The sequence below is a fragment of the Myxine glutinosa genome, chromosome 4 (genome assembly GCF_964187855.1).
Source record: "Myxine glutinosa chromosome 4, kmMyxGlut1.1, whole genome shotgun sequence".
Lineage (NCBI taxonomy): Eukaryota > Metazoa > Chordata > Myxini > Myxiniformes > Myxinidae > Myxine > Myxine glutinosa.
In genome coordinates this window covers 74236528-74252636 of record NC_136264.1, presented here as the reverse complement: position 1 = coordinate 74252636, position 16109 = coordinate 74236528, and the positions used below count along the sequence as shown (strand labels likewise).

Genomic DNA, 16109 nt, shown 5'->3' with positions numbered 1-16109 from the left:
GTCCGCCATTTTGACCACAGAGTGACTAGTCCTGTCCCCTTCCACTGGTATTCACTGCCAAAATCAAGACTCTCTGCTCACCTTCACTCATTCATTCCTCTTTACTCCCGCCTCTGGAACAAACTCCCCCACTCTCTTCAATCCCACTCCTCCCTCCAGGTCTTTAAAACAGCTGTTCACCACCATCTCTTATCCTCCCCCATCCAAAACCTTGATCTTTTCTACTCCCGCTAAAAGTCCTTGGTGTCCTCGTGTTTTATACCTCTCCCACACCCCTCCTTCCCGTGCCTCCTCCCCCCAAGCCCTCTCCCTGCCACAGATCTCCCGATGTCCCTACTCTCAAATGTTGTACTTATGTGCTTCCCTCTCTCTCCCCATCTTGTCTCCCGCCCCCTTTATCTTATGTTTTATGTGTCAGTTTGTCTTTTTGTCATCAATGTTAGCTCTTACACGAGTCGATCTTGTACACAAAGTATAATAATAAACCTGCGGTGATTGCTTTAATTGATGTGGTGTTGATAAAGCACAGACATGATGGGCCGAATGGCCTTCCGTTCTCAAGTTCTTATACTTGAGGTATCCTCATCATCATCACCCATCAATCACTCAGTGGTGTCATTTGGTTGTGGAGCCTCTACTGTTAGTCTGGGAGGTTGGTGGTTCAAGTCTTGGTCGAGTCATTCCAAAGACTTTTATTTTTATCTCACTTGGAACGAAGTTCAGGGGAGCTGATGCGATGGCGCGTCGTCCGTCCGTCCGTCCGTCCGTAAACACTTGAAACTTCTTCTCCGAAACCGCTGATGGGATTGCGACCAAATTTGGCACAAATGATATTTGTTGTGTTGTGACTAAAGTTTGTTCACGGCATTAAAAAAAAGATCGGGGTCTAAGTGGATCCAGGTTTGACCCTCCCTCCCCAAAATAGGTATTTGCTTTTTCTCAGAAACTACACACTATTCTGATGAAACTTCACCACAACCTTCATCACCCGTGATGTACCAAAGTTTGTTCCTGGCGTTTAAAAAATCGGGGTCTAAGGTGGTCTTTGCGGGGCTTGCCCCCCCAAATAGGTATTTGTTTGTTTGTTTAAAATCTTATGATGATGTTGGTATGATTCCACATGCTTCGTCTTTCCACATTTTTCAATTCCACATTCCACAAACGTCTTCTAGCAACCATTGAAATGTGTTTAAAATACCTTTAGTCGGTGCAGTATACAGTTTATTCTACCTGGTGAGCGCCAGGGGTATTGTCCTGATGTTTATAAAAATCGTACCGATACCTTCTGTTTACCTGCAATTGATGCTCAGCATTTTAAAACGTAGAGCAAACGATCCTAGGAAGGCAATGGTAACCCACCTAGTATATCCCTTGTCTTTGTCCAGAAACTCCGTCGGCAGCATCGACGCTCTGCAAATGTAGCATGTACAGGTTTTTTTCTAATTATAATTATTGTACTAATTATTATTATTATGACACAAATGTACTGCAGGTCCACCTAGTCCGCGAAATCTCGGTAAACTCTTCAATCTGATCGAGTCTTCTTTTGCTCGTGAATGTATTCATTGAAGGTGGTGATTAAAACGCAGGTGTGCTTGTGGGCGGTACCCGATGCCCCGCCCACCAGTGGAAAGGGGAGGAGCCGGAAGCGCGCCTTCACAATCTTGGACGCCGCAGCGATGCAGGTGCGTATCTCACTTTTTCCGAGCCGCAATAAACATTATATTAACTTTAAACGTTCGTTTCTGTTTATGAATGGGTAAAACGGTCCGACATTGAGTGTGTTTGTGGGAGAGACTTTTTGATATCGGTGAAGAGCTACAACGATACCTGCACGGTTTATATAGCAGGGTCTGTGCGTGTGGATCCTTTTCATTCGCTGGGTGACTCGAAAAACGTTTCGATTTTCGTGTTGATCATGCGGCTTGGAGCACGATGTGTCTAAAATGCATTTGACATGAAAGTTTCACATAAAAAATGCACAACCTCACCTGCCTAGTTGAGGTCGGTCTGATGACGGAAAATTAATAAGTGGAATACGATGAGAAAAAAGGGTTTAAAAGAGGAGAGAATGGCAAAAGGTGGGATGGACCACCTTTAAGGTCACCCACCTGCAGTTAGTTCCCTTTGGAAAGATAATGTACAATTTGGCCGGGGCACCAGCACACAATGGCCTCTTCGATTTTCGAAATGTTTTCGAAACACGAAAATCGAGTAGGCCACTAGTAAGCCTTCTAGTAAACGTAGCTTTTACCAAGTGCCACTTCGTTTTTGTGATAAATACCTTTTTGAGAAGTGTCAAGGTATAAACTGCTTGTGGTTTGATTTCATTCCTTTGATTTTGAGTTCGATCATACCCACACTGGCCGACTCTGAGATGAGCATGCCCTCTATGAGCGGCATCCTACCATCTCGAGGTGTTGCTGTTTGATGACTTTGTGCATACCACACCATACGATACCATATCACACCACACCACACCACACCATACCATACCATATCATATGATATTTGTGCATATCATACCCAGACTGGCCGAATCTGAGATGAGATTGCCCTCTATGAGCGGCATCCTACCATCTCGAGGTGTTGCTGTTTGATGACTTTGTGCATACCACACCATACGATACCATATCACACCACACCACACCACACCACACCACACCATACCACACCATACCATACCATACCATATGATATTTGTGCATATCGTACCCAGACTGGCCGAATCTGAGATGCGATTGCCCTCTATGAGCGGCATCCTACCATCTCGAGGTGTTGCTGTTTGATGACTTTGTGCATACCACACCATACGACACCATATCACACCACACCACACCATACCACACCACACCATACCATACCATACCATACCACACCACACCACACCACACCATACCACACCACACCATACCACACCACACCATACCATACCATATGATATTTGTGCATATCATACCCAGACTGGCCGAATCTGAGATGCGATTGCCCTCTATGAGCGGCATCCTACCATCTCGAGGTGTTGCTGTTTGATGACTTTGTGCATACCGAAGTAAACACAATCAGCCAATCTTTATGCGGAATGATTTCTGAGTTTCCACAACTTTCCTGCAATGACAATGTACACCAGATGATCATTATCGCGGTTATCGTATCGTACACAAGGTTTCTCAAATCGTTTCCAAGTCTCTTCACCTTCAACGCTCGGTCTGGTTTTCACCTGAAACATTACCTGTGATATGAGCTAATGCAAGAAAATTACCGGTTGCCTGGCTTCTCGATTTAACAATCTTCAATTGCAGTATGATGAGAGGAGCAGAAAATTTCGAATGTACGAGGTGGAGGTATTGTGCAAGATGTGTGACATTGTCGAGATTACAAGTTGCATTGATGGAAATATGAATTTGGAAATGATGATCAAGGTATGGATAGTCGACAGCAGTGCAATTCACCTGTCAAGAGGTATACAGTGCTGTCGCACCACATCCAGGGCCAAATTGCGTTCAGCGCACCAAATGGATCTTTTAGTCTCTGTGCACATTTGGCGTCACCTGCGGTTTTAAACAACATGTTTGAAACTGATACTGATCTTTCTTTCAATAAGAGTTGAATAATTTTCAAAATGGGAACATGAAGTTGGAATCCCTTTTTCTCAGGACTTGTATGATGTTAGATAGCCCAGTATACCTGTCAGTAAGTTGATGCTAACAAGCAAAGGTGAAAAAAGGATAACGTTGTAGTGACTGGGAGAATGGTAAACATTGTGATGTCTATGTACGTGCTCTAGGCCAATGTATGCTGCCTCTCTCGTGAGGAAGAGGAGTGCCTCAACTTCCTTGATACCACCATCGGCTCTCTGGATGAGTTGAGCCTGTTCCACAAAAACCTGGCTCTTGGCAGCATTCGAAGTCGTGAGGATACGGTGGACCTGCTTACTAATGGAGTACAAAATAATGGTAACTTGTCATTTGCTCTTCGACTCCCCCTTCCCAGTTTGTCCCATCTATTTATTACATATGCAAGGGGGGAGGTCATTGCAGACATTTGGGGTATGAGAAGGGGTTAATGGGGGTAGCATATATATGAATGCTGATCTCCATGCAATATTAACATTTAATTTGTAATATTCTTCCCAATTAATTGTTTATTTTTTGCACTATTGTGACATTTAGTCATAAGATCATTGCAATTTCTAACGAGCTGTCGAGTACAAAGCCACAAAATAGTTTTTGCTCATTTTTACAGGACTTTTGATTGAATTTTTGTACATTGTCCTTTTATACAACTGTTTTATCCCCTTAAACTGACCAGTTTCCCTTATTACCTCCGCTCACCCAAGGTGGACGGATGTTATGTTTTCACCCCTGCCTGTTTATCTGTTTATCTGTTTGTTTGTTTGTTTGTTTGTGTGCACGATATCTCAATCAGTTGCGGACGGATCCAGATGAAACTTTTTTGTGTGACATGGACGAATCGATTAGATTTTGGTGAAGATCTGAATACGCATCCGGATACGAGAATTCTTTAATTTTTCAAGTGATTCTTCACTATTGCGAGATAGGCCCAAAATCGATACATAGCACGATATCTCAAAAAGTTGTGGACGAGTTATCAAAAAAGTTGGATGAGTTGGCTAGAACAAGCTGATTCGATTGTGGTTCAGGGCGTGGCGGAGGTATGCGTTCTACCGAGTGCCCTTTTAGCTTTATATCGTCTCGCTGCTCTTAAGTTTCACTTTGATTGGCTATATGGACTTTGTGATGAAAATCCAATCACCTGGAATGTTTAATATAGTAATTGGTGTGAAGATGCTGCTGATGTCGGGCTTGCGACGAAAAATGGATATCACAGATCTTAGATCTAAAAGCATAAATATTTTGCATATGGTTTCGCAATACCATCGTGAAACAGGCCAGCTGTGAAATTGTACGTCACTCCCCAGGCCATCCTCTTCCCATCTTGTTAAACAAGTTCTGGCTGTTTACACACCCTTCCTTACAAAACATATTTACAATTCCATTTGCATTTCATATTGTAGAAGTTATGTATAATAACTTGTATTGTGTGCCATCAAAGAGGTGGCATACCTGGGCAATGGCCATGAGTGGCAATGGCCATTTCATATATAGGCCATGAGTAATACTTTTCTCCCTTTCTTACCGATAAGGAAAGCAGAAATGTCATCAGAACTTGTCAAAATGGATGTGGGAGTCACATGATAAGATATAACGAAAAAAACGACAGATTACATGATAGTAAATCGATGTTGAAGAGGATTATAACATCATGGAGATTATATATCGCCAATTCGTAACTGCTGGAGTAAGACTTGAGTTCACTCGATGTAAAAACAATACCAAATGAACCAAAAAATGAAAAGGTTTGATGTTGATAAGTAAAAAAATAGAAATCTGAGAGAAGTAAAAGATCACCAAAGAAGGAATATTCTGTGTACTTTTAGACCAGGAAGAGAGTGGGATATCATTAACACTTTGAGTGCGGGATTTCTTTTTTTTTGATAAAAAATACCCATGGGACGGGATTATTTTGGCATCACAGGAATGCAACTACGTACTGACGATCTATTTATAGGTATAGTCGATGACGTGTAGTAACGTCATCCGTACGCAAAACTTTTTTGCGGGTTGCGGCACTGGACGTCATCCGTACTCAAAGGGTTAAAAAGATCTGCAGGGAAACAGCAGAGTAGGCGTTGGGCGTTAATAAACAAAAGAAAAATTTCAAGGATGACAAAATAAATATTAACCCTGAAATGACCAGCGGAAATACCTAATCATTAAGAAATGACGTCAGAGATAAAAGAAAAGATTACAACAGATTGACACAGGAAATTAATTAAACAGAAGACTCAACACTGCAGAGAGAAATGGCTGAATGGGCAATGTGAGGAGATGGACTGTGTGTGTGTGTGTGTGTGTGTGTGTGTGTGTGTGTGTGTGTGTGTGTGTGTGTGTGTGTGTGTGTGTGTGTGTGTGTGTGTGTGTGTGTGTGTGTGTGTACACGTGTACACGTGTACACGGACGTGGCATTTAATATGGAATTATTTTTTTTCTTGACTTGGGTTTACTTTCTTAACTCAGTATATCAATCTAGTGAGTTTCTTTTACACTTTGGTGATTTATTTGTTAAAAGAACCATGTCACTGATTGTCTGTCGCAGCAAGAAGTCAACAACAGGATTATATCACAGGTGGCGTGGCAAAATGTACGGACAGGTGCATTTGATGATTGGCTTCACAGTCGGGTATACAAGGGTTGTTGCGTTCTGTATTAGTGGAAAACAACTGCTGCACGTCTCCAAAGGTTATCGCCGCTTCCTCTGGAGATGGTCCGTCAACTCAACAATGCTGTTTGTCATGGAGTGGTGGCTTTACGAAATTATGGCATGAAACAGCATGCTATTGCTCGGCAGTATGGCATCACTCGAGGTCAGGTGTCAAAGATCCTGAAACGAAATGCTCAGAGGGGTGTCCCGACTCCAATACCGAGGCCAGGACGTTCCCGCAGAACCACAAGGAGGGATGATCGCCAGCTGCACCGGTTAGTCCGCAATGGCCGTACCAAGTCAGCTAATCGGCTTGGGGCTGAGTGGCAGCAACTGGCAAATGTGCCTGTATCCAGAAGGCTATTCAACCAACGACTGGTTCAAGCAGGCTATCGTGCCAGGGGTCCCCTGAGAAAGCCACGCCTGATCAGACAACACCGTGTGTGTGTGTGTGTGTGTGTGTGTGTGTGTGTGTGTGTGTGTGTGTGTGTGTGTGTGTGTGTGTGTGTGTGTGTTGGTTGTACAGTCAATATGCGGGTTTCTATAGGTGTAACGGAGTCCTCCCAGGTCCCAGGTCTCAAAGTATCCATGTTGTGTATGCCACTGTTTTCATTCAAGGTGGTTGAACAGATGTTCGTCAAACTTTCAGAGGTTCTTCAGTGAGTGCCCGGGAGTGTTTTAGGTCAAAATAAATTGAATATATATATATATATATATGTATATATATATATTGTTACGGACACGACTTAGATGTTATGATGGGCCGAGCGGAATGGCCGCCGTGTTCGCACAAGTTACCCGATTATACTCGAACGTTGGCCGAGTCGCGCTACGCTAGATCAATGAAGGAAAGGACACAACGGCTAGGTTAAATGACACGACACCAGGGGTACAGTTCTCAAGGCCTCCGGAGGAGGTTATATTAGTTCGGAACGTTTAGATTACAGGGATGAGAGAGACAGCATAGAAAGATAGGCACTTAATTACGGTCTTAATAGTAATCCCGACAGACGACAGATAAACGGGACAAAACTGACTCACACGGGGATTGATGGCAAGGAAGGCAGGTAGTCGATGGCTCAAGGTGCACTCTTGGCTCAGGGACAGGATACAGTACGGTCCAGTAGATGCAGGGAGGTGTCACAGCGCTCGGAGGTCGCGACTGGTTCTTCTTCGTGGCTGAGGCGCATCTCTCTTCACGTCCGGTAAGTAGCTGCGTATATCCGGCGGGGAGTGACACGCCCTCGGCTCGTTAGCTCCGCCCCAGAGGGAATCGGCCCGTTGCTTCTCATTGGGTGCGGGGGGTTACCGGGCTCCGCCCTTGACGAGGAGCTGACAGCCAGCCCCTTCGTGGTAACCCCGTAACCTGGAGCACATGGGCCATGGCGGCTAACCGAGCCGGAGTGAGGACGCCCACTCCCCGCACCGCGGCCGCGCCGCCCCCGCTTTGGTTGTAGTTGTTGTTGTTCCATGAGATGATGGGAGGATGCGGAGATGAGGTTGGGGGGAGGTATTGGGAGGTCCTAAACTCACTACTGGTGCCATACAATCACATTCTGGTGCAACGAAGAGTCAGAATTAATGGAAACGAGTCCTTAACTGACATAGACTAAGAATAACTAGCAAGATGTCCGAAAGTTGTCTACGTGAGATGCGGTGGACCTGGGCACGACATTTAATGGGGGAAAAAGGGGAAGGTCGGTTCTATAGAGTGTTGTTTACAGACAATGGGACTAGGGAATGGGGGATTGGGGATAGTTGGGGGGTATTGGGGAAATAGGGGAATATTTACAAGCGGATATGGATGGAGGCCAAATCCCATATCCGCAACAATATATATAGAAAAGTAAAAAAAAAAAAAAAATGTTGGATTTTTGGGGATTTTATTTATTTTGATCACTCTGTCATGGGTGTAGGGAAGTCTATAAGGACCCCGTTCATTAGTGGCTGTAGGGAAGTGTTTTAGGTCCCCACAAAAAATAGACCAGGCAATGCCGGTTACCCTGCTAGTATCCATATAAACTGCTCAAGAAGACAGATAACTTGTGCAGCAAATTTCCTACTAAATTGCATATCATAATTTAGTCGTAAAATACATGGAAGGATATTGGATGTAATAAGTGCAAGAATGCAAGGTGAACTAACTCTGGTTCAAAACAACTGTATGAGCTAGAGAGTAATGCAATCTACCATCTTACTTGCTCTGGAAAGCATAACCTGATTCTAGAAGATATGAAGCAAAAAGCTTTGGAATCAGTAAATGCAGACGTGTTCATCAATGGTCAGGTTATCAATAATTGAAGGTTTGCAAATGACAGAAATCTGATAGCTGAACCATCAAACGACTAGAGATCACAGGGCAAGTCTATGACTCAAAATAAATACCCAAACAACATGAACAACAGGGAAATATCAAGAAGAGCTGAAAATCAACCTGGGAAATCAAGGACCAGCACGAGTACAAGGTTTTATGTTCCCAGGAGTGACAGTGACTGAGGATGATTCAGGCAAATCAGTTGGCAAATAAATAATTGGGTGAGCCTCAGCAACGTTCACTAAAATAAAGATCTGGAAAGCAAAGTCGATCTCGAGGTTAATCCAAATCAGACTCTACGAGGCATTAGTGATTCCAATTATATTAGTATATGGATCTGAACCCAGGTGGTCAAAGTCGCTGGACCAACCTTGGCTCAACACCCTTCCAGCTGTACCGACAGTTAGTCAGATTCGGGCTGGTGTCATCGACTACCGGGGAATGCTGGACCACGCAAGAGGATGAAAGAATGACATTGGTGGAAGAAATGAATTTGCTGAGGAAAATCTTGGGAGCATCAGAAAAGAAGGAGACCAATGGCAAACTTTGGAGTAAAGGAGCCAACTTCAATGGTCTGGGCACACCAGAGGGACTTTATACACCACCAGAGGGACTCTAGCCACAAGCATGTTGCGTGGCACAGATTAATAGTAGAAGAGATGAGTGAGATGACCGGAAGGTGAGTGACAGCCTACATAATGCAACTCGGCCCCAAACAAGAAATACGAGAAGAAACTTATCTATAACTTGAAACAGAATGACAAATACTTCTGGTATTATGGTAACTCAAAAGTAAAGAGCAAAAAAAACACCGGTTCTTTGAAGCTGGAGGACGGAATGGAAGTGACTATTGACAAAGATAAAGAAGAATTCAATAAATTATTCAGTTGTGTGGTCACAAATGAAGACGTCAATGATGTGCCTATGCCAATTGGCAGTTCAACCAGGCGCACCTAGAAAACATAAACATAACACAAACTAGAGAGTTCACAGAATACGATACCCCGCACAGTGTTCAAGTACATAGTATATATATCCTTAAATTTAAATAAAAGTGATTTTGAAGATCCTTTTTTAAAATCCGGAAGTTTAGCACTACTGAAGCAGTCTTATACGCTACCTTTATATACTAATAGGAAGACGTTGAGTCACAGGTTAGGAGATGGAGGCATTATTGAACACCATAGAACACAGCGTCAATCGGCATTGTGCATAGCCATATCGGCGGCCTCTTCTTCACCCCGATATTGCACCCTCTCGCATGCCATCCCCTCTCATGCTATATATCGATAAACAGTTGGACTGCGACATTCGTGGGGTATACGTTCCTGGAAAATGTGTGAATGTCGAATCCGTGAATGTGGAAGCATTGTTTCAAATGGAAAAGGGGGGATAGGTTCCCGGCGGTTTGTGGTTCATAGGGGATTAAAACGGCACTCGGTAGAGCACATGCCTCCGCCAGGCTGAACAGTTTGTTTTATATTCCACTGATAGGCCGGATCTGCATTTGTACCTGAAACAAAACCTAATCTGCTTGTTCTTGTCACCTAACCAACTCGTCCACAAAGGTTAGTCATAATTCGTCCACAACTCCTTAAAATATCATGTGATTTATCGCTTTTCACCCGATCTCTCGATAGTGAAGAATCGCTTAACAATTAAATTATTCTCATATCCGAATCCATATTCAGATCTTCACCAAAATCGAATTGATTCGTCCTTGTCACACACACAACCTGTCAACCAAGTTTCATCCAAATCTGTCTATAACTTTTTTAGATATCGTGCTCTGTTTCGGTTTTAGCCCGATCACTCAATGGTGAAGAATCACTTTTAAAATTCTAGTAGCCGAATCCGAATCCAGATCTTCACCAAACTCTAATCATTTCGTCCTTGTCACATACGCTACATCTCTGCGAAATTTCGTTTCAATCCATCCACAATTTTTTGAGATATGTTATTCACAGCAGACTGTGAATCTTCGATTTTGCAAGTAACAAACAGACAGGGGTGAAAACATAACATCCATCCACCTTCAGTGCAGAGGTAAAAATCAAAATACCGTGAAAAACGTGAATACACCCACGAAAACCACGAATGCGCAAAGCACAGATCTGTGAATGTAGAAGCAGGTCAGAAAAATCGCGAATACGTCATTCATTCATTGAAAATCTCACCCATTCATTCTGGAATGATAATCAAACGAACCGACATATCTATATCCTTGGTCACCCACTGGAAGATGTTCAATCTCCTGAACTTCTAAGGCTTCCCATCTGCCATGACATTTCTTGGACCGATCACATAGCAAATCTGGCCTTCAAAGCCAGCCACAGACTGGAAATCTTCCTTCGATTGACTTGACAGGCAGCTGCAGATCTTCCATTGGGAAATTAGAACTACTCACATAGCTCATGTAGTACTGCTCTCTGTTATAGGCTCGCACCACAGCTTCCAAATCTGTCTGTCCTGGATGTTGTGAAATCTCAAGCTCTCAAAATTATTGGAATCTCCTGTGGTGAGGCTGAAGCACAAGGTCTGTTGCTTTCACATCGCAGGCTGCTCGGTGAGCTCTCTGTTTTCTATCATCCGTTCTCCAACATTGCTCCCTCTGCTGTCTCAGTCCTCCGACCCTTCCCAGCAACTACAAGATGCACGTGTTCTTCCACTAACTCCCTTCTGGTTAAACTTACAAAATCCAGACTGACTGCACCTCAAATCTTTTATTCTCCACTTCTCGATTTCATCTATGGAACCACCTTCCAGAGGTTGCTCTGTCTCACTCTTCTCTCCAGGACTTGAAGAAGACAGTGCACCACCATCTCTTGTCATTCCCAATTCTGACCCATGATCTTTATTACCCCTATTATGTTTCCTCACTCAACCATCCATTTTACTTGCTAGTTTGTTTCCTCTCGTTTTTCATGTTCATTTATTCCCTTGATGTTTGGCCCACGGTCAGTTATACCTTGCTCTTCCATGACCCTCGTGCCTGTAGAGAGGAAAAAAAAAATCATTGCATTGACATCTAGGGTAGGAGAGGGGCTATGAGGAGAGCATACTATTGTGAAAACGCGAAACGAAAACGAGTATGAAATATTAATTGTTGGAGTAGAGTTGCACCGAGTATAGTTAAGGCAGAATGGGAGATTTGGAGTGACTGTCCAATCACAAGAGACAGTGAAGTGGAGGTTCAGGAGCTGAAATGTTGGATTTTGGATCTCACTGCTGTGGCCAGATTCCACAAATCCTGCACTTCTGATTAGCTCTTACTTGAGTGGGGTCTCTTCCACTACTAAATGCCTTGTGTGTTGTGAATGCCATCAGGGCTCTCCTGGTTGTACCTCTGATTCTGACAACATGTCGGACTCTCCCACCCCTGTCTATGGGTCATCAGCACCACAGTGTTTCTTCGAGTAGCCTGGGCTGCAAACGGTCACTTCTCCATCGTCTTGCCTTTTTAAGCTTTTGCTTCCTTTTTCCACTTCCGAGCATCCTCCAAGCAGGCTTTCAGTTTTTTGTTTTGCCTTTTATCAATTATTATTTCTCCCATCTGATTTCCTTACTCTTGTCTTTCGTTTCCACTACCAGTTAGTGATTGCTATTTGTTATTTCCATCGCCAGAGGAGAGGGTATTGCATTTGAGTGTTTGTTACTTGGCAATTTTTTTTTTGACAAGTATGTTGATCACTCCGGTTTGTGTGTTTGTCTGTCCGATCACTTATACTTGCCTACAGGTCGCAGTTTTAAACCGATCTTCACAGAACTTCACCAAATGGTGAAGTTCGTGGTCTGACAAAATCCTATATATTTTTGAGGTCAAAAGGTCAACATAGGCCAAAGGTCAACCACTTTTATCAGATTTCTAAAATCCTCAATTTCCAGCCGATCGACTTGAAATTTGAATAGGATTTTCATAGCAGCGAACTGAATTCAACCACCAACTATTTTTGAGATGACCATAGGCTAAAGGTTAACATAGGCCAAATTTCTAAAATTGTCAATTTTCATCCAATTAATTTAAACTTTGAAGACGATTTGCATATCAGGTCACTGAATTCAACCACTAATTATTTTTGAGGTCAAAAAGATGCTCTATTTAGTGCCATTCTACTTTGTTCTGTTTTGCCAAGTGTCGCTCTATGAGTGATTTTTCATTACTTGCCGGAAAAGATGATTAGTATGTTGATTCGTTGGTTTGTTTGTTTGTCTGTCTGTTTGTGCGCAGTACTACGTCTACACCGTTGCACATAGAATCGCCAAACTTTACACACATATTTGTCTTGCCTTGGAATAGACTGTGCCAAATTTTTAACTCTCTCGGCCCAAGGCCTCCATTATGACGTCATAATTCAATAATTCGACAAGTACAAAACTTCATCCAATCAAGATGCAATTTCGTGAGCGCTATGTCGGCATAAACTGGTGGAGAAAAAAATAATAATAATGACGTCATCGGTCACGTGGTTTGGCCGCCATCTTGGAAAAACCAAAAAACTTTGCACCTCTATATCTCCGCAAGCGCTGAATAGAAAAAACTGAGACATGGCTCATTGTAAAAAAAACTCTCCGTGTGGAATAAAATATGTTAATAATGATGTCATAAGTACCTCCATTATGACGTCATAATTCGACAAGAACAAAACTTCATCCGTTCAAGATGAAATTTATTGAGCGTCGTGTACGCATAAATTGGTGGAATAAGATCGACGAAATGCAGTTTGGATTTATGCCAGGAAGAGGAACGACAGACGCGCTCTTTATTGTGAGGCAGTTGCAGGAGAAGTACATGGAGAAGAGGAAGAAGTTGTTTCTTGGGTTTGTTGATCTGGAGAAAGCATTCGATAGGGTTCCACGCGAAGTATTGACATGGGCATTGAGGAAGTTAGAAGTGGAGGAATGGTTGATCAGAGTAGTGATGGCAATGTACAAAAGAGCGCGCACAGCTGTAAGGGCGAAGGACGGGAACAGTGGTGAGTTTGAGGTGAAGGTGGGAGTGCATCAGGGGTCGGTACTAAGTCCACTACTATTTGTACCTGTGGTGGAGGTGCTGGCTCAGAACGTAAAGGAGGGTTTACCGTGGGAGTTGTATGCAGATGATCTGGTGTTGATTGCGGAAAGTATGGATGGACTGAAGGAAAAGATGAACAAGTGGAAGGAATGTATGGAGACAAAAGGTCTGAAGGTGAATATAGGAAAGACGAAGGTGATGGCAAGTGGTAAAGCATGTGCTGAGGTGGAAAGAACTGGGAAGTGGCCATGTGCTGTGTGCAGGAAGGGTGTCGGAGTGAACTCCATTCAATGTACAATGTGCGCTGAGTGGGTTCATAAAAAATGTAGTGGTCTGAGAGGGTCATTAACCACTAACCAGTGTAGCAGCTACATTCCTATGTAAGGTGTGCATAGAGGGATATGCAGATGGAGGAAATGTTGAGTTGGATCTTGGAGACAGCGTGAAGCTGGAAGGTGTGAAAACATTTTGCTACCTCGGAGACATGCTGAATGGAGAAGGTGGATCAGACACGGCAACGGTTGCTGGAGTGAGATGTGCATGGAAGAAGTTTCGGGAACTGAGTGGCGTGCTGATGAGGAGGGGAGTGTCGTTGAAGCTGAAGGGAAAGGTGTATGCTGCATGTGTGAGAAGTGTTATGATTTATGGGAGCGAGACATGGGTCATGAATGTAGAGCAGCAACGAAGGCTGGAAATGGTGGAAATGCGAATGGTTCGGTGGATGTGCGGAGTATCTTTGAGAGGAAGACAAATGATGAATTGCAAAAGATGATGGGAATAGAGCCTGTGATTGATGCTGTTGAAAGGAACAGGTTGAGATGGTTTGGTCATGTGTTGAGGAAGGACGAAAGTGACTGGTTGAGAAGAGTGATGGAAATGAATGTAGAAGGAAGTCGAGGACGGGGAAGACCGAGAAAGACTTGGCTAAAGATGGTGGAAGAAGAAATGCTGGCAAGGGGGTTAACAAGGAGAGATGCAGAAAATAGGGCAAAATGGAGAAGATTGTCATGGGGACCGCAAGGCTAACCCCCGCTCTAGCAGGGAAAATGGCCTTAAAATGCATGTTGTTGTTGTTGTTGTATGCATAAATTTGTGGAGAAAAAATAAAATAATGATGACGTCATCGGTCACGTGGTTCGGCCGCCATCTTGGAAAAACCGATAAAATTTACTCCTCTATATGTCCGAAAGCGCTGCATAGAAAAAATGTAGACATGGCTCATTGTAAAGAACTCTCCATGTGGGATAACATATGTTAATGATGATGTCATAGGTGCCTCCATTATGATGTCATTATTCGACAAGTACAAAACTTCAACTGATCAAGATGAAATTTATTGAGCATCATCTAGGGATACATTGGTGGAGAAAAAATAATGATGGCATCATCAGTCATGTCGTTCGGCCGCCATATTGTTTCCAACGTAAAATCCTTCAAAACCACAGTAAACTCGTCCTTGTGAGGGTCTGCAATCTTTGATTGCTCTTTCTATTTTATTATTTTGTGTTGTTGAGTTTCTATTTCTGTAAGTTTCTAATAATTCTTTGTTTTTTAATGAAGGTGGTGTTACTTCACTCCTGTTGTGCAATTAGGCCTTACGTTGTAATTTAGGAGGTTCAAAGAGCAGTTTTTTCAATCCACCATGGCAATACCTATGAATCACGTGTCCCCAAAACCTGCTCTTGTACTTAATCTAGCTCTGTCCTTTTTACCCGATCATTTGCCCTTCATCGTATTCCATCTGCTTGGAAATTGGGCAACATCACTGCATTAAATGAAAATTGTGCAAAACCGGATCCTGTTAACTATATTCCTATCAGCTTACTTCCATTCATCAGCAAGGACATGGAATCCATCATTGCACTTGGTATGAAATCCTTCCTTTTCTCCAACAGCCTAACCTCAGATCACCAATCCGGATTGAGACATGGTCACTCTACCTTGGACATGCCGCTTCTACTCTCCTAACAATGGATGGATGCCCTCAATATCAGACATGAGATCAGGGCCGCCTCTCTTTAAATATCTTGAGCTTTCAATATAGTCTGGCATCCACCCTTGCTTTCCCAACTCTGCCTACGGCATCCAAGGCGAACTCCACTCCTGGGTTACAAACCTAAGAGTGGAGTTGGAGCCAATGTGTGACTCTCAATGGAATCCTTTCATCTCCTTCCCCTGTCAAGGCTGGAGTATTCCAAGGCAGTGTTCTGGGCCCAGTCCTATTCCTGGTCTTCAGAAATGATCTCTCTGACTCTCTGGAAAAACCTCTTTATGTCTTTGGTGATGACTCCGCCCTCTTCTGTGACATCCCTCATCTTTCAGACAGGCAGGTTGCAGCTTTCTCCCTCTCTTCAGATCTTGACAAAATCACAAGCTGGTCAAACACTTGGAATTTCAATCCTGACAAATCTCTCACTGTCTTCCTTTATCTCTTTTTTTTCTCTCTCTCTCTCTCGCTCTCGCTCTCGCTCTCTCTGTTTCTCTGTTTCTCTGTGTCTC

At 43.3% G+C, this 16109-nt stretch overlaps 1 protein-coding gene across 1 annotated transcript in view; it reads left to right on the top strand.

The window, feature by feature from the left end:
• The first annotated feature begins 1541 nt into the window (after positions 1-1541).
• Positions 1542-16109, top strand: part of LOC137424775 (uncharacterized) — a 74695-nt gene continuing 60127 nt past the window's right edge. The window contains exons 1-2 of the mRNA XM_068112569.2: positions 1542-1685; positions 3788-3956. Coding sequence (XP_067968670.2) covers positions 1557-1685; positions 3788-3956 — 298 coding nt within the window. The 5' untranslated portion in view covers positions 1542-1556. The remainder of the gene's footprint in view (positions 1686-3787; positions 3957-16109) is intronic.